At 41.4% G+C, this 24694-nt stretch overlaps 1 protein-coding gene and 1 pseudogene across 3 annotated transcripts; both read right to left on the bottom strand.

Annotated features, from left to right (window-relative positions):
* Positions 1–125: 125 nt before the first annotated feature.
* On the bottom strand, positions 126–23970 carry LOC107101644 (S-arrestin-like). Of its 3 annotated transcripts, XM_015400632.1 has the most exons (16): positions 23898–23965; positions 21807–21887; positions 20203–20263; positions 19601–19645; positions 19228–19427; positions 19074–19133; positions 17874–17941; positions 17660–17795; positions 17356–17440; positions 17174–17246; positions 3327–3464; positions 3170–3247; positions 2361–2375; positions 2168–2220; positions 2060–2069; positions 126–972 (listed from the first exon to the last, which is right to left on the bottom strand). In XM_015400632.1, the coding sequence occupies exons 2-16, from the start codon at positions 21852–21854 to the stop codon at positions 840–842; spliced, it is 1203 nt and encodes a 400-aa protein (XP_015256118.1). In that variant the 5' UTR covers positions 21855–21887; positions 23898–23965; the 3' UTR covers positions 126–839. The 3 variants fall into 3 exon arrangements, with proteins under 3 accessions (XP_015256118.1, XP_015256120.1, XP_015256119.1); XM_015400634.1 differs by lacking the exon at positions 2060–2069 and having other exon boundaries at positions 23898–23970; XM_015400633.1 differs by lacking the exon at positions 2361–2375 and having other exon boundaries at positions 23898–23968.
* LOC107101642 lies at positions 7337–8781 on the bottom strand (annotated as a pseudogene).
* Positions 23971–24694: the final 724 nt, after the last annotated feature.

The following is a 24694-nucleotide window of genomic DNA, read 5'->3' as shown; positions in this document are numbered from 1 at the left end:
TCTTAGGAGAAACATCAGACAGCATTATCAGGTTCTCCAATAGGCTGGCTGGATTTGTCGTAACATGCCTTTAAATCAACATCTCCAGTCAGGATGTTGACCGAAGTTTCCAAATGTTGGGGAATTCATCTTTACCTGTGGGCTGTTTTTTTCAGAATTGAACTTAAATGGGTAGATTTATTGTTTAAAGATAAAATACAAAATGTTTGGGGTTCTTTTCTTCTCAACTTCCACCTATCCTCTAACAATTCACCACAAAGATGATTGTTTTTGTGTCTTGCATGAATATGTGCTTGACATTAAGTTCCTCAAAGTTTTTTTCATTTAAGTAGGGCGACAGTGGCGTTGGATGTAGGAGTTTGCCCTGAAAATGAAGGCCAAGCCCTGGCTCTGACTGTCATTGTTGTTGTGTCCTTGGGCAAGACACTTCACCTGCATTGTCTACTGATGGTGGTCAGAGGGGCCGGTGACGCCAGTGTACGGCAGCCCCGCTTCTGTCAGTGAGCCCCAGGGCAGTTGTGGCTACAATGTAGCTTGCCATCATCAGTGTGTGAGTGAATGGGTGAATGAATGTAGTGTAAAGCGCTTTGGTCAAGTCTCCTGACTTGAAAAAGGCGCTATGTAAGTACATGCCATTTACCATATAATCTTTGGCAGAGTTAATTTTTTGTTACACCTATAAAATTTGCAGAACTGAGACATGGTTTTAATAAAAGTGTGTTTATGCTCTTCTGTAATAAAACCTTTAGGAACTGAAGTACTTTTCACTCAACAAATAACATCTAAACAGCCCTTCATTAAAGGACCTTTTCTAGAACCACCCCTCTGCCATCTGTCCTCTACTTCTCTTTTGGCCCCATGTCATCCCCGCCCGACACGTTGCCTTCCTCATCATCATCATCGCCCGCTCCAATGATCCCCTTCAGGTAGGAGCGCTTGAATTCCTGGAACACAAGCTCGTCCTCCATCTCACTGGGAAAAGAAGGAACATCTCGGTAACAGCTTCACAGAGAGACAAACTCAGATAAAATGGAGCCGTCTTTATATATTAACTATCGGACATGTTTCAGGTGTGAAGTCAGAAAACTTTGAGGAAAAATAGAAACACAAAAAATCACAAAGTTTCTGTGAATTAAAGAAGAATCAATTTGGACCCAACAGCAACTGTCAAGGCAATTATATTTATTTATGCCTTCAAGCCCATTCCATTAAAAATGTGTTCCCAATCTATCGTTATCTCCTCATAGATGACCCTGCCAATAGTTGGTTTCTAAATTATTCATCATTCTCTAAAGTTCAAAGGTCGACACTGCAGGCTGTACAGACCAGTATTATTAACAGTCTTGTTCCACATTGTGCCTCTGAACAAGACTTTATTTAGTCTCTGCCCTTAAATGTCTCTGTACTTCTTGGTCTCGGTTGATGCCTTCACTAAAACACTAATCCCCTCACACAGGAACCACAGCCCTGGATTCAAACCCAAAACACCTAAAACATTTTTTTTTATATTTTCAAAGTAAATTGATTTGTAGGTCTTCACAATTTTTGTTTACTGGCATATATTGACATTTGAAAAGGAAAAAAAAAAGCCAAATGAGATGACATTTAAATGAAATTAAATAACAAATATCATGGCTTAATTTTTGGCCTAATTTTCTGAATAAAAAAAACCCAAATATCAGACATCATTTAGACCTTGGTTTTTAGGCTAAATCTGGTCGGTCCATCTAGTCTTTATTTAGTCCAGAAATAGTCGTTGAAAACTGGGCAGTTTTTTTTTAATGTCTTTTCAGCTATTTGAGAAGTACGGCTTTCCAGCTTTCAGTTTTCTAACAAATCTAGAAGTCATTTAAAAGTAAATTGTTTTGTCTTTTCAATGTCTTTTCAACCAAATATAGACGTTTTTGGACATGAGCATGAGTAGCAGTGAAAGAATGCTGCTAAAATGACAGGAGATGATGAGACCCAATCCTATCTGTGATCATCTGAATTAAAGCCACCAGTTGAACAGGAATGTTCTCCTCAGCTGTTCAATTAGACTGAATACTCTCATAGTTACCTCTCCTTGACTGTCGGCAGCAAGAAAGAACAAACAAAGGGTTACCAGTGAATGACATTTGATGTACAGATGATTTTTACATAACATTATTTGAGAAGAAAGTTCTACCTGCGTCTGGTTTGGGATGCATCAGTCTAAAGGGAACCTCCAGGCCGACCTCACTGCAACGAGAAAAAAAAAATCTTGATTTCTGTTTAAATGACAGTAGTTATAAAAATGAGTCAGAGTTTTCCTCTAGCTTAAATATACTGTATTATATTCAATAAGACATTCTCAGAGAGGATAACTCTGCTGAACTCACCTAGATCCCATCATCCTGTCAGCATGTTGGAGATAAACATAAAAAATAGATTACAGAACAAAGCCTTCAGAAAAAATGAAAACCCCAAAACAAGACCAAGAGCAACCACAGAGCTCCATAATGTGATTTAACCAGGTGTGAAATAATCAAACACTTTATTTTCCTTTGTCTTTTTTGTTCTGAGCACCAAGCCATTGCTCCACGTCCTCTGATAGATAAAATGCTGCAGCGGCTATCTAAGGTCGACTAGAACTCAACACCTAACAACACTATTATGACCCCAGTTCAAAGGGTTGGGTGGTCAGATCTTCAGGAGCTTTTTTCTAATTCTCTCTCATTGTGGATCATTTATTTCTAAGGAAACTCAAAAAGGGAAGACTATAATTATTTCCTAGTTGAAAAATAACTTTAGTTTATTTAACTTTTCTTCTTCTCTCAGTAGATAACTTTGGTTCACCTGAGCCAATAATAGTAGGACCATAAGCCCACATATGTCAGGGAGGCTTAATATTGCTTATTCCTTTTGATCCTGCAGCTTGATTCAGAGAAGTTATGCGACTGTCTGGTGAAAATAAGGTAACCGGATTGGCTTCAAAAAATTAATCTGATCCTATGCAGTTAAACTCTGAGGCATCATAGGGATGGATTTATATCCTGAAATGTTCCTGTACGTTTTATTAACTTTTAGTTTCCTCAGACGGACAAATTTCCCTTAGCTTCTGAGAACCTTGTATTTGTTTATTTTGTCTGTTTCCTTAAAAAAACACTCACATTTTAGATTAAATACAGAAAGAAAATAAAATACTGACCCTCCAACGATGAGCTTCACCATAACTTTGTATGACACCATGATTCCAAGAACTTCCTTCTGAAGTCCTTCCTTAATGCTGCAAATCAACACAAACAGTTGAAATCCTGCAGACAGAGAGGTAGAGGCTTGCTGCAGAGTGGTGACGTCCTGCTCACATGCTGGACGAGGCCAGGTTGGTATCTTCATGCTTCAGTTTGCCATCCAGAGCAATGCCCCTCCTCTCCCTGTTGTTGGCCAGCAGCGGCAGCAACTTGTAGACTTTCTGCAGCGTCGCTCCGGCGGACACAGAATCTCTGAGATAGAACCAAAATAGGGCAGAGTTAGACAAAGACCAGGGAGAGCAGCAGTTTCTAAACACACAGAGAAATAAGCAAAGACACAAAGATTCAGATGTTTTTAAATGATTTATTTAAACAAAATAGAAAATTGAATATCTGTTTTTTTTAATAAGAAATTACCATTCAGAGGGTTAATGGTTTAACTGAATTTATGGAACTAAAACTCAGCTATAAAGGGAAATAGGGTTTCTATTTCTATTTTTAGGTTTCCCTGGTTTGTTTTTGTTTTCTTTTTGAGGACACTTGCCTTGAAAAAGCTTTCCCCAGATTCCCCTATAAAAATAAATGGCTTTGAGAACAATTTCCTCTGAGAAAATGTCGATAAGATATGAGGTGAAATGATAGAATGACTCACAGCTTCTGACTTTAAGGAGTTAGATATTTTTACAAAAACACAAGATGGCAGCATTTTAAAGTGATGTTTAAAAGTGTCTCCTCATGGCTAACAAGCTGTGTCCTGAGCCCCCTGCTGTTCACCTTGAGGACACACGACTGCGTACCCAGGTTCAGCACCAGTCACATTGAGAAGTTTCAGGGGCGGATCTAGAAAAATATTTATGGGGTGGCCAGAGGGGGGCAGGAATTTTTGAAGGGGTGGCAACATATGGCATTTGTTTACACTGAATTTAATCACAGTTATCACAGTTTGGTGAGAATAGTATGTACAGTAAATGTTTCATGTGAAACAGTTCTTATTAGAAATACATCATACAATGTGATCTCACCTAATAGGAGATAGAAGAGTGATAACACTACTTCTAGAGGGGTATTATCACAGGAAAGGTATTAAGGTAAGACACAGGTGCTGAGTCGCAGATGTTTGAAATTAACTGTCAGAGATGCAGCTTTACAGCATTTGCACAAGAAGAAACTATAGAAAGACAAACTTACCCAGCAGAGATCTATGGACTGAGCTGTACTAAAGTGAGCATAACTACACAGTAGAACTAAATGGGTCAAGGCACCCAAACAAGGTACCGGACATTTATGTATTGTTTACTCTGAACACACATTTTTTCCTGAGTAACTTGACATACAGCAGTTAAGGCAACATGAAAGGGACATTTCATGCATGTCAATATGCTGTAGATAGAGCTGCTGTATCAACAAATCAACAAAAAGGCAGGTACTGTATGTTACATCAAAATCTCCACAAATCTGAAAAGAAGAAACATAAAAATACATTTTGCTTCCAGTATGAAAAAGTACAAAACATTTTGTGAGTAGGTTCATACAGGTCATTTCTTGGATAGTTTCATACTATATATACAAAAAAAGAAACAATAACACTGCTTCATATTAAGCAGGATTTACACAAGTATCACATTTTTAACTTTACTTTACGCTTTTAACAAACATCCAAAACAAAATGTAACAGCTCTGTAAAGGCTCACCATAGAGCATAACATAAAGTTGACATGACTATAACACCTGAATGTTGTGATTTCCATGTTACTCAGCAAAACGCTTCACAAATTTATTTAGATCCAATGCCTTTGTGCGTTTTGATTCAATGCTGAGTACAGCCAAACTTGATAGTTTCTTTTCTGTCATAGTTGACCGAAAAAATTTCTTTATGAGCCTGAGACATCAGGCCTAATTAACATCATAGTTAGAGAAATAACGTTCTGCAACCTGATTTTTATCATCTCAAAATCTTCATTGTAGTTATGCTAGAAACATTGTGCTTTCATTGTGCTTTAATTTCTCGATAAATAGTTAATCAGCTTTTACTTGTTTCATCCCGTGTCTCCTCTCCCCATCACCCCCTGGCTCCCTCGCTTTGCCTCACTTAGTTTTCAAAAACAAATCAGTCTCAGTCGCTCTTGCGTCATCTCGTGCTGCATTCACTGCAGTCCGACATTGGAAATTAGCGGTCGTAATTCTCAAATTATCCATAATTCATAAGCCTCGCTACCTCTACCGCCAACTGGGGTGGCAGCAGGGGTGGCAAGGCTGTCATTTAGGTTGGCATTTGCCACCCTATGCCACCCCAGTAGATCCGCCTATGAGAAGTTTGCAGACGACACCTCGGTGGTGTGCCTCATCAGAGACGACAACAACCTGGACTATAAAGAGGATGTCAGACATCCTCACCACCTTCTACAGAGGCACCAAAGAGAGCGTTCTGACCAGCTGTCTGACTGTGTGGTGTGGAGGCGGCAGCATCGCAGACTGGAAGAAGGTGCAAAGAGTAGTGATTTGTTCCCCCTGCTGCCCCCTGGGAATAGGCTATGCAGCATTTAATACAGGTCCAGCAGGTTCCGAAGCAGCTTCTTCCCCACCGCCATCAGACAGCTGAAAGTTGAAAAAACTCAAAAATCATGTCACAGACTCATTTTTTTGCACAATGTTTTTTCTCCCACAATGTAAACATTTGATCACTGAAGCACTTTTAAAAAATGGAAATGTCATGAGATCTGTACCAAACGAAATTTTATTTTGTATGCACTCTGTGTATACAAGATGACAATAAATGTTGTCTACTGTAAGTCTAAGTACAATTGTTAGTAGCAATTTTGCAATACCTGATAAGGGCACTAGATGGAGCTATTTACTTTTCTCAAGCACTAAAGAAGCTTAACCCCTTGCTCACACTGGCTCCGGTTACCGAGCCGACTGAGACCGCAACTCTCGCACACCCCCTCTCACACCGCCCTTTTGACTATGGTGCGGTGTGGCTCTGCGGCTCCGGCAACAGGTCCGGAGATTTAACTAGCGAGAACAGAAGTTCACTTGAGTTCACGTAACTTCACGCGATAACACGGCCCAAATAAGGATCTTGTTGCGGAGGGCTCCGGCACGCCGCAAGGATAGCTTTCTTGCAGAATTTTCTGCAACGCCGGAGTGTCTCGATTAACCGCAGCCGGGCAGCTCAGCAGCCGGTGAGAGAGGTTTACGTCTTTTTAATGACTTAGAATCACTGCGGCGCCGCACCCACCGCACCGCAACGGTAAGTCGGTGTGAGCCTGGGGTAAATCTGTGCTTCTCTGACCTACTTCTTACCAACAATATAAACATATTTAACGCTGATCTTTCTGGCTGCTGGTGGGTGAAAAGGCCAAATCTAGCAGGTTTAAAATGCAAACTGTAAACAGCCTTTAACTATGTATTAAAGTGTAATGACAGAAAAAACATTTTATTACATTTTGATTAAGCTTAAATACTTTTTAAAAGATATTTCCAAATCCCTTTCTTTGATTTCATGGGCCCACAGAGGAGACATGGCCCAAACTGTGGGAGCCAATGACATGCAGTCAAGAGCAAGTCTTGTCTCCATTGACACATTCCTGAGTTCAACTCTCAGCAGGAAGCAGCGCTTAAAACATGTCAACGTCATTTGACCCCATTTTATTTTCCAGCAGGTGTAACATATGGCTCACATTCTATAGCTATTCATGGCTTCCCTGCTAATAAACTGAGATCAGCTTTATAATAAGATTATATTAGAAGGTATTATTTGCTGCTTTTGGTGGTAAAAAAGCCAACAAACCCAATTAACTAAACAGTAACTAAAACGGCATGTCATTTAAAAACCTGCTGAGCTTTAATCAATTTTGCAGTAGATTGCATCAATGATTTTAAAGCCTTTTACTCCTTTGGTACCAAACAGGACACAGCTGGGTAGTCATTAGGGTTTTTTAAATCATGGATCGTTTTACAGAAACATTTATCACATAATTCATCCACTGGATGATTTGATTTTGTGTGAAGGTAAAACTCTAAATGCATTGGCAGCTTACATGACATTTTACCAAAACATAAGGTATTAAATAAAGACACAGAACTGAGTAGATTTTAAGGTTTCAAACTGAAAAGAACCTCATCTAGTCTTCAAATAGATGTTCTTGTGTGGAACGGTCTTGATTATAACTTAGAAGGGTTTTGTGTACACTTATCTCCGTGGGTAAGATCCTTAGAGGGAGTTCAACTCCAGTCCAGAAATAAGGGAAAACTCTGTGTGTGAAGGGGTGTGTGAAGGTGTGGACGTGTGTGTTAGCCTCGGAATTAAAGAAGGACAGTTTCTTTCTGTCCAGGTCCAGCTCCACCCTGATCTTCTTCAGGTTTTTCACTCCGAGCAGCGGACAGATTTGAGGTGGAGACATGGCTGTGAGTTTGTTGTCACACAGCTGGATTCTCCACAATCCTGACCATAAGCCTCCGTTCCTCTGTACAGAATCTTGCAACACGCCCAGTTCCCATCTGGGCTGGTTTTCCACATCCACCTTCCAGCTGCGAGTTCCCGAGCTGAATCCCTCGGATCCCAAGACAGCACAGAAACCTTTGATCCTCTCTGGGTTTTCAGGCAGCTGCCGTTTCCCCCGACACCTCACAGTGGTCAGTTCCTTAGACAGGATTAATTCTGGGTTTGCCATGTTTGGGTCCAGAATGATTGGAGTGTAGGAGACTGTGTCTTTCATGTTCTTCCAGATGTTAAATCCTAGGTTACCCAGATGTTTGGCAACATCAACGAGAGCCCCAGAGGCCAGCTGGGGGTCGTCCAGCTGCGGGCAGAGCTGCACTCTGTCCATTCTCATCTTGAAGTTTAGAAGGAGTGAAACATCTGAAGCCCTCAGCTCCTCCTCTGTGGCTCTGATCGCTTCCAAAAGAGCCGACATCTCTCTCCTCAGTGCTTCAATCTTCTCCTTTATCATCTGACTCTTCTGCTTCTCCTCCTTCTTCAGAGCACACACCTTGACTTCTTCTTCTTCCTCCAAAAACTTGTGCAGCTTCTGAAACTGCAGTTTGATTTGCGTCTCTGAGTTCCGGGCCTGGACCTTGATGTGCTCCGCAGTTTGACTGAAATGGACTTTTACTTGATCAAAAACCTTCATTTTTTCTTCATTTTTTCCTTTATGCTCTCCTGAAGCTCCTTTCTGTGCTGTTGAGCAGCTTCATCGATGGGTCTGAACCTGTGACTGCTGTGTTTTTCAGAATCTCTGCAGACAACACAGACCAGTTCCTGATGGTCCAAACAGAACATTTTGAGTTTCTCTCCATGAAGGCTGCAGAGATCCTCGCAAATCTTCTGGATTTTCCTCAGAGAGAAACTCTCACAGAGGTTCTTTAACACCAAGTTGCAGAGGGCTTCCCTCTCCTCTGAGATGGTTTTACACAGAGGACACTCCCGGATCGTCTTCTCAGTCCACCAGTTCAGCAGACAGGCTTTACAGAAGCTGTGGCTGCACCGCAGGATGACCGGATCTCTGAAGGTCTCAAGACAGACGGGACAGCGGAGATCTTCCTGTACTTGGCTTGCCATTCTGTCTATAAGGAAAGCTGAGAAAAATGCAGCTCATGTGGAAAACTAGAATAAATCAACCCGAAACTTCAGATGTCTCCTTTCCATCTGAAAACATCCAACTGCAGATCTGTTGAGACTTGCAGGCTGATAGTAGCCGAGGTTTTAAACACGTCTCACTGGATCGCGGTTTAGTCTCAGCAGAGGCGGAGAATTTTTCAGCTAAACTGGTTGATCTTCCATTTCATTCTATAGTTTCTGAACATGTAAACTCCGTTACAAAACAACCCTTTGAAATATTACTTTTATCCTTTTTTAGACACACTCACACTTTAAGCAACAGTTTTTAGAAAAACTAACAAACAATCCAATCCAATTAAAGAGTTTGGCCCTAAGTAACATGATCGGTACTGTCAGTGAAGGATGCCCAAATGTTACAGAACCTGCAAATCCACCGCATGAATGTTACCAGCTGGCCCTAAAAACGCCTGATAAACATCTGATAATCTGTTTTCAACTGATTTTATCTGTCCAGTTATAAAAGTAGGAACAACAACAAAAAACTTTGTTTACTGAGACTTTTAACTCTTTAAATGGTCACCTGAAAAGCAGACCCTTATAAAAAATTTTAAATATTTTTTTTCCAGTGACTTATCTATAAAAAAACATTTTCACAAAGTTTTACAAATAATCTAAAAATGAAGTTCTAGCATCAACACATACAATTAATCCATCCATCCATTATCTGACATGCTTGTCCCAAGTGGGGTGCTGGTGCCTATCTCTAGCTGTCTACGGGCGAGAGGCGGGGTACACCCTGGAGAGGTTGCCAGTCCAGGTTGTCAAAAACACTCAGTGGATTGAGGTGCCCTCAGGTGTCAGGGAGGGCATTCCACAGATGTGGACCATGGATGTATTCATGTGTGAGAAGGGAATTTTTCAATCAGTCCTGGTGGAGGTGGGATGCCAGTGTATTGAATGGAGAAAGGGGGTAATGTTCTTATGTTTCCACACTCTCATCAGGATCCTGGCTGCAGAGTTTTGAATATACATGTACTGAAGCCTCTGCAGACTCTTTCTAAGGATCCCAATGAGAAGTGCGTTGCAATAGTCCAGTCTGGAGGAGACAAAGTATGAACCACCTTTCTGTTTCTGGGAAGGAGAGGATGGGACGGAGTTTGGAAATGTTAAGGAGATGGTAGAAAGAGGTCTATATGTGCTTCAAAAGTGAGTTGGGAGTCCATTTTTTTACACCTTTACTAACTGTTGATGAGAGTGGGATATCAGTACCAGAAAAGTTGCTGCTGGTTATGGATAATGATTTGTTTGGTGAGAAGTTCCAAACAGGATGGCTTCAGTTTTGGAGCTTATTGAGTTAAAAAAAAAAGTTTTCTAATCTACAAATACAACAAATGGATTTATAAACATGAAAGCAGATAATAAATAATCTAACAATTTGCTTTGTGATGGGAAATCTGTTTATACTAAATGATAAACATGAAAAATGAAATGTGATGTTACCATCTATCGTAACATGTAAATGCGACCATAGAGGTGCTCATCATTCGGACTTCACACACCTTTGCTTATAGTTTATTATATTTAGAGAATAACTTATGAGGTTAAAAGTCCAGAATTTTGATGTTTAACTTGTTCAAATCTATGGAGGACCAAGAAAGTGACTAAAAAAATAAAACTATTTCAGATTAAACTTTAAATCATGCATTAGAAACCAAACTTAAAAGGGTTTTTAAGTACAAATTTTAAACTGATTTATGAAAGACGAAATAACAATACACTGAGTGACTGGAAGATTAAACATAAATGTATAAATCTTAGATCTAACTACTCAGTGTACAAAGAAATTTTTTTTCTTTTCTTTTCTAAGCAGTAAGAGTAAATTTCCTTTTGTCAGAGTTTTTGTTTTTAAAATGAAGTAAAATCTGGGTGGCACTTTTAAAGGTTTTTTATATTAGAGCAATATTTTGTGTAAAATATCATTTTAACTATTGTAGAAAAATTAACAGTGAAGGGTTAGAAAAAAGACCCTGAATTCAAAACAAAATTTATAAAGTCAGTTGATGAATAAAGGAAATAGAGCATAAAGATTGTCTTTATATACTTAACCCCCCACCCCCTTACCAGACTGGCCAAGCTTGTCTGGTAGGGTGCATGACTGTAAAACTCACTTGGATGAATCACATTACGGAGGGTGGGCCCAAAATGTAAAATGCTCTTTGTAACAATAACAGTCTGCAACGGAGCAATATTTCAAAGATGCCCTTTATCATGTCCCAAAGGGGCTTTTTATATCCTTAAGATGTCAACAAGTTGGCCACTTCCATGAAAGAAAATCAAAAAAAGTTTTAGTGTCATATCCAGAATGATCTGATTAGTTATAACCTGTTTCCACCGACTCTGTTAGTCTCACCATTGAAATAGGTCTCTACAGTACCAGCTCCTTTCCAGACTAATGTTCATGACGCAACTAAGTCTGGCTGGCTAGGCTACATATTATCTAAAAGAACAAAGTGTCTGTTTAGCAGGTTTGGATATGTTGTGTTGGGATCTGGAGGTCTGTTCACCTTTCTCCAGCAGAGGGCGTCCTAGGTCTCCTGGAGCCGAAGCTGACTTCTACACCTGCGGCTCGTTAACTCATCAGGAGACCAGCATATAAGCAGTGGCAGCGCAACACTCCAGTGCCAGAGTGTTAAGCCAGTTACGGTTAGCAAGCCTGAGCCAACCAACCTGTCTGATTCTCTGACTCCCTTGATACCTGAACTTGAACCTAACCAGTTTTGTCCTCTCTGCTTCTTAGAAAGAGCCAAACTGAATCCTGAAACTCTGGAAGAGTTTCTCATCAGAACTACCTGTCTGATCTCTGGAGATCCTTGGATGTTCAAACTGTCTGAACCTGCCTGCCCGCTCTCAAGAAGAGAACTGGAGATAACCTCTGATCTGAACACCGAGAAGTCTGAAGTCAAGCCCTGCCACTGCCAAGCCCTCTGCTCACCATCTGCCTCTGGACCCTCCTGGTTCCCTCCCTCTACCGCTCAGTCAACTACTGAACAGGTACAGACCTGCATTATCCTTCAAACAACAAAACCTGAAACTCAGCTAACCAAACTTTCCCTCTCTGCAGAGAACCCTGTTATGACCAGTCCGGGACCAGTCCCTTAATCAGTCTTTATTATTCATTGTGTTTTCAATAAACTGTTAAACTTTTCCTCCGTGTATGAGCGTGTTCTGCATGTGGGTCAGATCCCTTAATCGCAACATGACAGAACACTCTGGCCAACAAACTAACCCAGCAGTCCACCTCAGGAGGATGATTGAGGAGCAAGACCCCTTATCCAAGGACACGACTCCACCCTCCGTGAGTTTAATAGACGCCTTGATCAACCTAACCAAACTTTGCAGCAATTAGCTGGCTATCTCAGAGATGCTACTCCCAGAGCGGAGCCAGCTCAACTTCCGGTTCCGGAGCCAGACCCGCCTCAAAGGTCAGAACCTGTTCCGTCATTTCCTGAATTCCGTCCGTCACTTCCTGAAAGATTCTCTGGTTTAACTAATAAATGTAAAGGGTTTCTATTCCAATGCAAGTTAATTTTTGAACACTCGCCGTCCAGTTTTTCTAATGACAAGAGGAAGATAGGTTTCATCCTTTCTCAAATGACCGGAAGAGCCCTTGAATGGGCCGAAGCCAGATTTCCCACAGTGTGTAGTAGAACTTGCACCTTCGATGAACTTATTAAGGAATTTTCACAAGTCTTCAATCAAGACTCAGACAAATCGATTGATTCCAGAGCCCTGTTAAATCTACATCAAGGAAATAAAACTGTAGCCGAGTTTTCGATTGACATCCGGGTTAAGGTTGCTGCTTCCGGGTGGAATGAATGTGCTTTGAAAAGCGCATACTTCAAGGCTCTAAACGAAGAAATAAAGGATGAACTAGCCACCATTGACGAACCAGCTACCCTGGAGGAATTAATCAGCCTTACAATTCATTTGGACAATAGACTCCAAGCCAGAACAAGAGCTAAAGTAAGGAGCCATGTCTATTCTGTACCTGCCTCATCTTTCAGTGCTTCTGTTTCTCCTGTGTCACCTGAAGTCGACCCCAGACCTAGGAGTCGTAATCAACCTGTCTCTGTTCCTGCCTCTTTGACTCATGGCGTCTCTCCCTCCACAGAAACCTCTGATGTAGAGCCTATGCAGATCGGTCATACCAGACTCACGACCGAGGAAAGGCAAAGGAGATTCAAGGGGAATCTATGTATGTACTGTGGTGAGCCCGGCCATTTTGTCTCCACCTGCCCAGCTAAGGTAAAAGCCGGGGTCCGTCAGAGGATATGAGGAGCCTGGCGGACCATCTACAATCTGAAAGATCTCCTCATCGGTTACTTCCTGCCACTTTATTCACTTCTGACCAAACCATCACTTTGTCCGCATTCATAGATTCCGGTTGTGAAAAGAATCTTATAGACTCTAAACTGGTTAAACAATTAAACGTTGAAACCATTCCCTTGAAGAAACCTCTTAGAGTTTCAGCCATTGATGGAAAGAAGCTGCATCAAGTCACACATCAAACTCAGACTCTTGAATTTCTAATCTCTGGAAACCACAGAGAGACCATATCTTTTTTTGTTATGAGTGGTTAGAATTACATTACCCTCACATAAATTGGGCTAAGAGACACATTGAATCCTGGTCTGCCTCCTGCCATGTCTCCTGTCTCCGTTCCGCAGCACCATATATTCAGTCGCCAAGCAATCTAAGGGAGGTTGAGCCACCTGATTTGTCTTCAGTACCCTCTGACTATCATGATCTGGCACCAGTCTTCAGCAAGGTCAGTGCACTCTCTCTCCCTCCTCACAGACCATACAAATGTGCCATTGATCTATTGCCTGGGGCTCCCCTCCCTAGCAGTCGACTTTTCAATATTTCCAAACCTGAAAGAGAAACTATGGAAAAATACATTAATGAGTCCCTAGCTGCCGGGATTATTCGTCCGTCCTCGTCCCCTCTTGGTGCCGGTTTCTTTTTTGTAGGGAAAAAGGATGGATCTCTCCGACCATGTATTGATTACAGGGGACTCAACCAGATAACTATTAAAAACAAGTATCCCTTGCCCCTGTTATCATCTGCATTTGAACCCGAGCAAGGGGCAACTGTGTTTTCTAAGTTGGATCTAAGAAATGCCTATCATCTCCTCAGAATGAGAGAAGGAGATGAGTGGAAGACGGCCTTCAAAACCCCACTAGGCCAATTTTAATACCTGGTTATGCCTTTTGGTTTGAATAAAGCTCCTGCCTGTTTCCAAGCTCTGGTTAACGACGTGTTGAGAGATTTCCTTAACATCTTTGTTTTCGTTTATATTGATGACATCCTGATTTATTCCAAGAATCTGTCTGATCACAAGAAACATGTCCGCTTGGTTCTCCAAAGACTTCTCGAGAACAAGCTTTTCGTCAAAGCCGAAAAATGTGAGTTTCACCAACCTTCTGTCACCTTTCTAGGATTTGTGCTCGAGGGCGGGCAGGTGAAGCCATCAGAGGACAAGATTAAAGCTGTTCTGGACTGGCCTACCCCCGAGAATCACAAGCAACTTCAAAGGTTTCTGAGTTTCGCAAACTTTTACAGAAGATTCATCAGAAACTATAGTCAGACAGCCCAGCCTCTCACTGCTTTAACTTCTGTCAAAAGAGCTTTCCACTGGTCTACTGAAGCCGAATCTGCATTCAATAAACTCAAGGCTCTTTTTTCCAGTGCACCAATCCTGATTTAACCAGACCCCTCTAAGCAGTTCATCTTAGAGGTGGATGCATCTGATTCCGGAGTAGGGGCTGTGTTATCCCAACAATCCGACACTGATCATAAAACTCACCCGTGCGCCTTCTTCTCTCGCAGGCTTTCTCCAGCAGAGCAAAACTACGATGTCGGAGACAGAGAACTTCTGGCGATCAAATTGGCTCTGGAAGAGTGGCGGCACTGGTTGGAGGGCGCAGAACACCCCGTGTTGGTATGGACCGACCATAAAGACCTGTCCTACATTCAGTCTGTCAAGAGGTCCAATCCACGTCAGTCCCGTTGGTCTCTGTTCTTTTCACATTTCAATCTGATCATCTCCTACAGACCTGGATCCAAGAATGTTAAACCTGACTCTCTCTCACGCCTGTACTCACCTGATAAACCTGAAGAACCTGAATCTGTCTTACCTTCCAGCTGCACTGTAGCGGCCGTTTCCTGGGAGATCACTGACCTGATCAACCTTGCCCAAGCTACTGAACCTGACCCAGGAAATGGACCACCCAATCGGACGTATGTACCCTCTTCTGTCAGATCTCGTCTAATTCACTGGATGCATTCTGCCAAGTTTTCAGCCCATCCAGGAATAAGCAGAACCATTTCCCTCATCACTCGCCATTTCTGGTGGCCATCCCTTCATAAGGATGTGAATGAATATGTTTTGGCTTGCCCCATCTGCGCCCGAAACAAAGCATCCCATCAGCCTCCTTCTGGTCTGCTGACCCCTTTACCTATTCCGTCTCGTCCCTGGTCCCACATTGCAGTGGATTTTGTAACCGGCCTCCCCGTTTCCAAGGGTATGACAACAATTCTCACAATTATTGACCGTTTTTTTTCTAAGTCCTGCCATCTTGTCCCCCTCAGGAAACTCCCGACTGCATTTCAAACGGCTCAACTACTCATAAAGCATGTCTTCCAACTCCATGGCATCCCTCGGGAGATCCTGTCCGATAGAGGCCCCCAGTTCACAGCTCAGGTCTGGAAAAACTTCTGCTCTGCCCTTGACACTAAGTCTTCACTCTCCTCAGGTTACCACCCTCAAACAAATGGACAAACAGAAAGGATGAATCAGGAACTGGAAATCCACTCTCCGTTGCCTCACCTCCACCAACCCAACAGATTGGAGTCAATTTCTCCCCTGGATTGAGTATGCTCATAACTCTCACACTTCATCTGCAGAAGACGGGTTGTCTGTCTCCCTTTGAAATCTCCATAGGTTATCAGCCACCTCTGTTTCCCTCCGATGAAAAGGACATATCTGTCCCGTCTGTTCAACACCACATCCGCCGTTACCAGAAGATTTGGAAGGACACCATAGCCGCTCTGAACCGGACATCTGCCCAAAATAAACGCTTCGCTGATCGCAGACGACGCCTAGCTCCCACCTTTTCACCCGGTCAACAGGTTTGGCTTTCCACGCACAATATTCCTTTAAAATCTATGTCCCGCAAACTTTCCCCCAGATTCATCGGTCCGTATAAGATTGCCTCCATCATCAACCCGTCTGCACCTGCCATCTTCACTCCGCATCCATCCTACATTCCATGTGTCACAAATCAAGCCTGTTCTGACTAGCCCTTTGTGCCCTCCGTCCGACTCCCCTCCACCCACCCGGGACATTGATGGTCACCCTGCCTTCACCGTTCGCCGGATCGTGGACTCCCGTCGCCGGAGCTGCGGTTGGCAATACCTGGTCGACTGGGAGGGCTACGGTCCGGAGGACCACACTTGGGTTCCGGGATCCTTCATCCTGGATCCCTCCCTAATCAACGACTACCGTGAGTCTCTGCCATCCACTTCTTCTGGACCGCCAGGAGGCGGTCGTTGAGGGGGGGGTACTGTTGGGATCTGGAGGTCTGTCCACCTTTCTCCAGCAGAGGGCGTCCTAGGTCTCCTGGAGCCGAAGCTGACTTCTACACCTGCAGCTCGTTAACTCATCAGGAGACCAGCATATAAGCAGTGGCAGCGCAGCACTCCAGTGCCAGAGTGTTAAGCCAGTTACGGTTAGCAAGCCTGAGCCAACCAACCTGTCTGATTCTCTAACTCCCTTGATACCTGAACCTGAACCTAACCAGTTTTGTCCTCTCTGCTTCCTAGGAAGAACCAAACTGAATCCTGACACTCTGGAAGAGTTTCACATTAGAACTACCTGTCTGATCTCTGGAGATCCTTGGATGTTCAAACTGTCTGAACCTGCCTGCCCGCTCTCAAGAAGAGAACTGGAGATAACCTCTGATCTGAACACCGAGAAGTCTGAAATCAAGCCCTGCCACTGCCAAGCCCTCTGTTCACCATCTGCCTCTGGACCCTCCTGGTTCCCTGCCTCTACCGCTCAGTCAACAACTGAACAGGTACAGACCTGCATTATCCTTCAAACAACAAAACCTGAGACTCAGCTAACCGAACTGTCCCTCTCTGCAGAGAACCCTGTTCTGACCAGTCCTGGACCAGTCCCTAAATCAGTCTTTATTATTCATTGTGTTTTCAATAAACTGTTAAACTTTTCCTCCATGTCTGAGCGTGTTCTGCATGTGGGTTAGATCCCTTAATCCCAACATCACATGTTGCTTTTTATGCGAAAACAAAATGCTTTGTTGAGTGTGCTAATTGTTACCCAGAATCCTCAATGTCCACACATTTGATGTAGCTGTCATTGGAGAACAACACCACTGTGGCAACCTGGTCAACTGGAAAAAAGAGAAAAGAGATTTAGCTGGGTTGATTTTTACAGTCCAGGAAGTAGGTGTAGTCCAGATCCTTCAGCAACACTAAGAAGGAGTCATTAGGAGTTTTTACCTGAAAGAATGACGTTCTTGATGGTTTTGTTAGAGTTGTTTGTGATGTTGACGTCAACATGGATTGTCTCACCATGATAGTAAAGCTAATTAGGGATTCAAGGGCAAGGAAAATTAGGGTAACAACGTCAGGAAAATTAGATGATAAAGAGAAAATAAAAACAGAGAAGTTATAGTAAATAAATTTATTAGGTGCTTATCAGAAAGTAAAACTTTTCAGAGTCATACTGCTTATATTTGTCTGGTCTAGACATATTATTTCTGGTTTAATTTAGTGTGTAGATTTATAACATGAAACAACAAACCTCTTTATCCAGTGTGGCCTTAACATGCAGCGGTTTGTCAGACATGACAAAGTCCTTGGTGGTTTCAACTGTAGGTGGGACTCCCTGTGAGTCTGGAGCGTACTGTACCTTCCTGAGCATTAGCTTTACTGTGCTCCTGTTGAACAAACAGATGCGGAGGTTTAACAGTTTCCTACTGACAACTCTGTCTGACATCAGGACAGCTGAGACTCACCGTTTGCGCACTTTTGCATCCTGGCTCTCAGCACTGAATGCCTTAATCTCGAACTCCACTGCACATTGCTGCAACGGAGGAAGGAAGGGACATTTACCGTCCAATTACCTGTATTAATGCATCGCCTCTACTCTGATCCCTGAAGTTAACATTATCAGGAACCACAAAAAATAAAAATCTTACAGGAACATTTTTTGGAAGAAGTTGAAAGGAGTTAAAACAGTAACCAGTAACCAGTAACTAACGGTCCTAGTTTTAGCTTTTGAACAAAGAGGGCCACCATAAAGTGAACTTAGTGATTGGGATGGATGGATGGATGGATGGATGGATGGATGGATGGATGGATGGATGGATGGATGGATGGATGGATGGATGGATGGATGGATGGATGGGACATCTATACCGTAAACCCTCTAATATAGAATATTTCACTCAGGTACATCTTGGTCCCGGCCATTATTGGAAGGAGGCCAGAATTAGAGGCAGGCCTCTATTTCTATTTGATCAAAACAGACTATGGGTGGAATGAATAAAAACAAGATTTTGTGTCTCTCATTTATCGAAAAAGTACAGTTACCATAACGGTATACAGAACATTATTCAGACATCTTCCAGCAGCTGCAATTTTTCTGCATGGCAATACGAAAAAAAAAAAGACACAGAATGAATTCTTGGCCAGACAAAGTTTTAGAAAAAATCAAGGGAAACTGTTCTACCATCACATCGAAATTTTGTTTGAGGAAGGCTAAGTGGAAGTAGGCTACCAGTATCATATATTTCAAGGGAAATTTAGAACAATGAAGGCCAACGGAATTCTATCATTTTAACGCTGCCTGGTTACCACCAGACCTACTGGTAATCACATTTGTCTTTCAGATCAGAACGATTGTGTAAGGCCACTACGATCTTTGTGTAAGGATGGGAATTCCAATGCTAATGGCTTGGATTCGTTAGCAAACATTGCCCCTCTGTGGTACTTGTATGTTACTATCACAAGTTGTTGAGGACCGCCCAGGGAGTCTTGCTAGTATTTACCTCCGCTGACAGCGAAACGGGTCATTATTAGAGGCCTGCCGCTATTGGAATACAGGCCAATATTAGAGGATTTACGGTATTTTAGCCCTTCTTCCTGCTCTTGCCATATCAGCCATCTCCCGTAAATTTTCTGCACTGTAATGTCTGCGTTAGATAGAAGCTCACCTTCCCAACATCATGGGGTGCTGGTTGGAGAGCCACTGAGCAAGGCAGATTGTCCGGAAACTGAAAAGTAATAAACAGATTACTCTCAATTTCAAAAGGAGATATAATTTAGCTGCAAAGGCTGGTTCTGATTGGCTGTTCTGTCCTGGATCACCTCGAAGAAGAATGGGTAGGCATTGCTTCCTAGTTTGCGCAGAAGCTTTGCCTGCACCCTGGTGTGGATTCCCTTCTCACGGTCCTGCAGGGGTGGATATACTTGGCGGGTGGACAGGAACAGCTCCCTGCGGAAGGCTATTCCCATCACATCCATGTCATCTCGGCCGTAGCGAAAGATGCAAGACAGGGTGACAAACACTGTAGGGCAGAGCATACAGGCAGTTTAACTCCAGCAGACACGCCTAAAGTAAATATGCTTTCTGTCCACGAGAGTCTGGCTGATGAATTATAATTCAGGGGAATAACTTTGTCAGGCTGGGTTACATCGATGCCTAACAATGGAAACATGAACAGCATGTTTTGGTACCAACCTTTCCTCCCAGCCAGAGCCTCAGGATCAATGAGGACAACGCCATCTGTTGGTAAACAAAGAAAGAGCAAATATTCATGTTAAACATTGAGCAATAGTGAGCAATCAGAAGGTCTTTGACACTTCATGTGAACCTCTAAAACCAAGAGTTAATCTCAAAATTATTTTTTTTTGTGCTTCAGTAGAAAGACTCTCAGGTTGTAGTTTATATTTTCCCTACTGATAGCAGATAGAAACAGCTAAAGTTTGTTTTATTATAGAATTATATTTCTTTGCAACTAATGTTTCTGCAAAACATGTTTTTGAGATTGTCCATGTTAAAGTCAGTTGGATTCAGCCAGGGACTTTTGAGGAGTTATTAAAAAAAAAACTACAACGTTGGAGAACTAGATAAAAACAAAGAGATATCAACATGACACCACTGTTGTAATTTTCTATAAACCGCCCTATTAATCAAAATAACTTAAATTACAGTGATGATGAATGCATTGTGTGTTGAATAAATCCCCCAATTTATCCAAGAGAAAATAAACTAGTCTCTGTTTCATGATTTCCTTTAACCTTCTTGGGATATGTGCTGAATTCTCCATCATTGAGACTCACCCACTGGATCCACAGAATCGACGCGGTCCACAAAGTCTCTCTTCCCCATGAACACTCCCACCTGAAGCAAACAAAGGCCTTATTTTTTAAAGGGGCTGTTTGTATTTTGGCTTCATGGAAAAAATATGTAAAAAGCAAAAACCACAAATAATGAAGGAGAGTTATTCTTTCCATAGAAAGATTATTTCTATTAATAATTTCAGACAATAAAAAGTGCTCTGACTGTCTTTTTTTTCTCTGAAGATCAAGCGTTTGATTAATTTCCTATTGAAGTCGTTCTTTTCTACAATATCCACAAGACATCAACCGAATGGCAAATAAGGTTTTGTCTGTTTTTTTTGTTTTTTTTTCCTGGATGATAAAAACAGCTTCAATACATCACCACAGCTGAGAACCACTGCCTGGTAGGTCTACAGTAGTAGCAATTCAAAATTTCCCCACTTTTCTTGATTGGCCCTTAACTGGTCCCCTACAATTCTTTTTTTAATCATCAATCTTCTCACTAAAATATTCTTTGTGTCATGATTTCTGAACATTAAGATCTAAAGAGAATTCAGTGAAAGGTTGGAGTCAGAGTAAAAAAAAAAAAAAATACATGCCCAGAAGAAGGAGGGGGTCACTCCAGTGGCTGGGAGTTGGCTCTGCATGCTCATGATTTAAAAATACACTAATGATGATAAACTAGTTAAAAAAATTGAAAAACAATTCACTTTCCAACTTGGAAACCAAGTCCAGTGGATTGTTTTTAATGTTTTGGGAATAACTTTGACCTGGATGACTGAGAACCTTCACCAGATGATAAACTAAATAGATGGTAAATTAAAATATTTTTTTGTTTCAGGTTGCTGTCAGACTTTATTCTCTGTTTGTTTATTGTCCTCTGTTTCCAGGAAGAAAACAGGAAGAAAACTGTTCGGTCTACTTGAGAAATCCTGCAGTACAGTCATTGGAAAAGAACGTGTTCAGCCTTGCTCCCTGTTAGCGCCCACACCTCTTCTCAGAAAGAAGGTTTCTGAGCATTAAGGTTTGATCAGCTGAGACCAACAGGAACAGGCTTCTCTTCAGAGATTCCTCTGGAAGGAACTTTACCAACCAAAGACAAAATATCTTCACTGCTCAACATTTTATTTCTATTTATTGTTGATATGAGATAAAGTTCAGTCATCTGAAAAGTAACTTCTGTACCCATATATCAAGTACAGCAAATTTTTACATGGGTATTCTTACTTGTTTAAAAACATATTCTTAAACAAAATACTCAAAAGCAAAATGGCTTCTTAAGTGCTCATTGCAGCTCAATTACTGATTAAAATGATGTGATCATACAGAAAGGCACTGTATGAGCAAATGCTGGTAATTCACATAATAAGTAAGTAAATAAAAAAATACAAATATAATTACAAAATAAGAAATATCTCATAGCTTAGATTCCTTATTATTCAAGTATTTCTCATTATTATTCAAGTTGAATATGAAAAGCACAGTACATTTCTAAAATTTTAAAATTAAATGTGACCTGGTTCTGTCTCTGCAAAACAGATTTGGTCTGAGAGAGAAAAAGTGACGGTTTAGTTGATCCAGTCCTGTGATTATATTTCACTCACCGACTTGTCTTTGCAGGTCTTCTTGAAAATTATGTTTCTTGGACTCATGATGGTGAAGATGAATAAGCTGCTGCTAGAGGCCTGGGAAAAAAGACCAGACAGGAAGCCATTTTTATCTTTCAGACAGTCAGTTCTCTGAATCACCATCACATTCAAATATAACCATTGTACTGAATGAAGAAACCAAAGAAAACAAACAGTGGGTTCAGAGGTTCAAGCTAAACAGATTTTCAATGGCAGTGCTTATACATTCATAGTGGACTAAAGCTTTGGAAAAGCTCTTGTTTCGGCTTAAACTGGCTCCTAAAGGTGAACCATTGACCATTATGTTGTAACAAATTTGTAATAAACCTCCATTTTTTTTTCTGATAATAATTGAAATAAGATAGAAAATGTTTTATTTTACTGATTCCAGAAAAGGGAGTTACTGTATTTGAAATTTTTTTGCAATTTCGTATACCTTTCAACAGGTAATTTTTACTGTTACTTTTATAGCTAATTTATTGTAATTTTATTAACAATTCTCTTTTTAGTCCCAATTCTGTTTGGTACATATTTCTTATCTTTGATGCAGTAACTGCTGCAAAGCACTTTGGTCAGCTTAGGTTGTTTTTTCATATTCTATAAATGTACAATTTAGATTTAAATTTGAGTCCCTGGGATTTTCTGCTTGCACAGTTTTCCTCCACATGACGGCAGCAGATCCGGTCTTCGATTATACCATTGATTAGTGTATTTTAGAAACTCTCATCCAGTCAGTTTATTTTCTCATGGAAGGTTCTGTTGGGTCAACTAAGAGTGTCATACACATGGTGCTCTCACAATAATGGTAATCACAGCCTGTTTCAAAGGGAGGCCATGTTGGAATCCATTTCTTCTTGATGTTGAGTTTTAACAGCCACTGCTTCTCTTTGGAGCTTATATGGATTTCTTGATAAAAATAAATAGTTGAGTTAATTGAATTAAATTTGCCTGGAGATGTGAGCAGACTTGAGCCCATGAGCCTCATAATCCTGTTAAATCCCTCTTAGACTGTGTTCACTGATCTAAACCACAACTTTGATTGTTGTTAACACAAAACAATGAACAGCAGTTTCTGTACAGTAGAAAAACAGATCAAACCAAGGCACAGAAATGTTAGCAAATTATAACAGAAAATATGCATAAAGTAAAATGAAACATTAAGAAGACTAAAGTTAAAGAGAAACAAAAAAGAACAGTTAACACTGCTTCAAATGTCACTGAGCTAAACTATGTTATAACAGAGACTTAAAGAAATGCAAGAGAAATAGCCTGTGGAATATTTTATGGCAAGCTGTTCCAGAAATCTGGAGCCCCTCCTAAAAAGAACAGACCTCTTAAAGCTTGGCTTAGTTTTTCCTTTAGGTATAATCAACAGAGGTGGATCAGATGACCTAAGGTCTCCCAGGGAAACTTACAACCAAGATAGACAGAGAAGTGTGAAGGAGAAAGATCATAAATGTAAAAGAGGAGGTTTTTAAAATACGCTCTTTGGCAAACTTGCTCCATATGACAGAAGTGGAGAGACAATCAAAATATGAGCACCAGTTCTGATGGAGCCAAAGACATCAAAGAGAAGCCTTACGATAATAATCTAGTGGAGTTGTGCTTAAAAGATTGTGGATTAATGCCCCCAGGTCACCTTCTGACACACACCAGGAAACCTTCTCCTTAAACGCAGCTGACTGAGATTTATACCAGTTGGCTAAGAAATTATTACATCAAGATTTTGGAGCAAATTCTGAATTGCTCTAAAGATTGATTCAATAAATAACATTTCAATGACATCAGTGACAAGATTTTAAGAAACTAACTGAGTTTTCCTACAGTTTTATCATGAGTATTATGTTTGAACCATTATTTTATTTGTGAGCCTCTGAAAACATAAAGCCTTGTGCAGAATAAAACATTACAAATATATCTATGATCTGAATCTGTGTCGCTGTGTCAAAGATGGAGATTAGATAATTTCTCCTCCTATGCTTCCCCCTCCCAATCTTCACCTACAGTAAACAGATGAAAGTGTGATACAGTAAAGCTGGAGGTGTTGGTGGGATAGGAGGTACTCACCTGTGCTGTAGAGCTGCTGAATGAGAGGAGGAGACAGGTGCTAGTCCAACCAGCTCTATATGTAAACACCTGCTGTCTTTCATGGCTCCTTCAGCCAATCAGAAAGACTCTGCTGTGAACTTTGTCCTCCTCCTCACAGCTAAACATGCAGGCAGCCAGACTTCCTGTGACTGAGCCCTCTGAGAGGATTGGAGCTGGTTCCACCTCCGTCAGCATAACTGGGACAGATTAGAGAGACATGAGGGGAACGTTGATGTGGAACATCTGACCTAAGCTCTGCCTTTATCCCCCACAGCTCGCTGCTTTCTCTTTATTCATCCTGACACTTCACAGACATGTGGGTCCAACCAGGAACCTCTATGCAACCAAAAAGATGTGTATTTTCTCAACCTTTACCTGGCAGCATACAGTGCTCCATAAAACTATTCGTACCACGTGAACTTTCTACAAATTTTGCATCATGTGCTTAATTTGGGGGCTTTATTGGTTAAATAAAGCCCTGATAACGAAAATAAAATTAATACTTATTTAAAAAAAATACTACAGCGTGCGCTGGGACAGAATTGGCTCCTCCAAGTCTGAGGCCATGGTCCTCGACCGGAAAAAGGTGGCTTGTCCCCTTCAGTTTGGAGGAGAGTCCCTGCCTCAAGTGGAGGAGTTCAAGTATCTTGGGGTCCTGTTCACGAGTGAGGGAAGAATGGAGCAGGAGATTGATAGGTGGATGCAGCTGCTGCAATAATGCGGACGCTGCACCGGTCTGTCGTGGTGAAGAGAGAGCTGAGCGAAAAGGCAAAGCT

Source organism: Cyprinodon variegatus, unplaced genomic scaffold (genome assembly GCF_000732505.1).
Source record: "Cyprinodon variegatus isolate N-32 unplaced genomic scaffold, C_variegatus-1.0 Scaffold1127, whole genome shotgun sequence".
Taxonomy (NCBI): Eukaryota; Metazoa; Chordata; class Actinopteri; order Cyprinodontiformes; family Cyprinodontidae; genus Cyprinodon; species Cyprinodon variegatus.
Note: the sequence above shows the minus strand (reverse complement) of the source record. Positions and strands in the feature narration are given on the sequence as shown.

Excerpts from the sequence above, each read along its gene's own strand:
- LOC107101644 (XM_015400632.1), bottom strand. The coding sequence starts at position 21,854 with ATGAGTCCAAGAAACATAATTTTCAAGAAGACCTGCAAAGACAAGTCG. Across the intron at positions 17,942-19,073 it reads CACCCCATGATGTTGGGAAG|CAATGTGCAGTGGAGTTCGA; the intron begins GTGAGCTTCTAT and ends CCTCCGTTGCAG. Across the intron at positions 17,441-17,659 it reads AGGCCACACTGGATAAAGAG|CTTTACTATCATGGTGAGAC; the intron begins GTTTGTTGTTTC and ends ATCCCTAATTAG.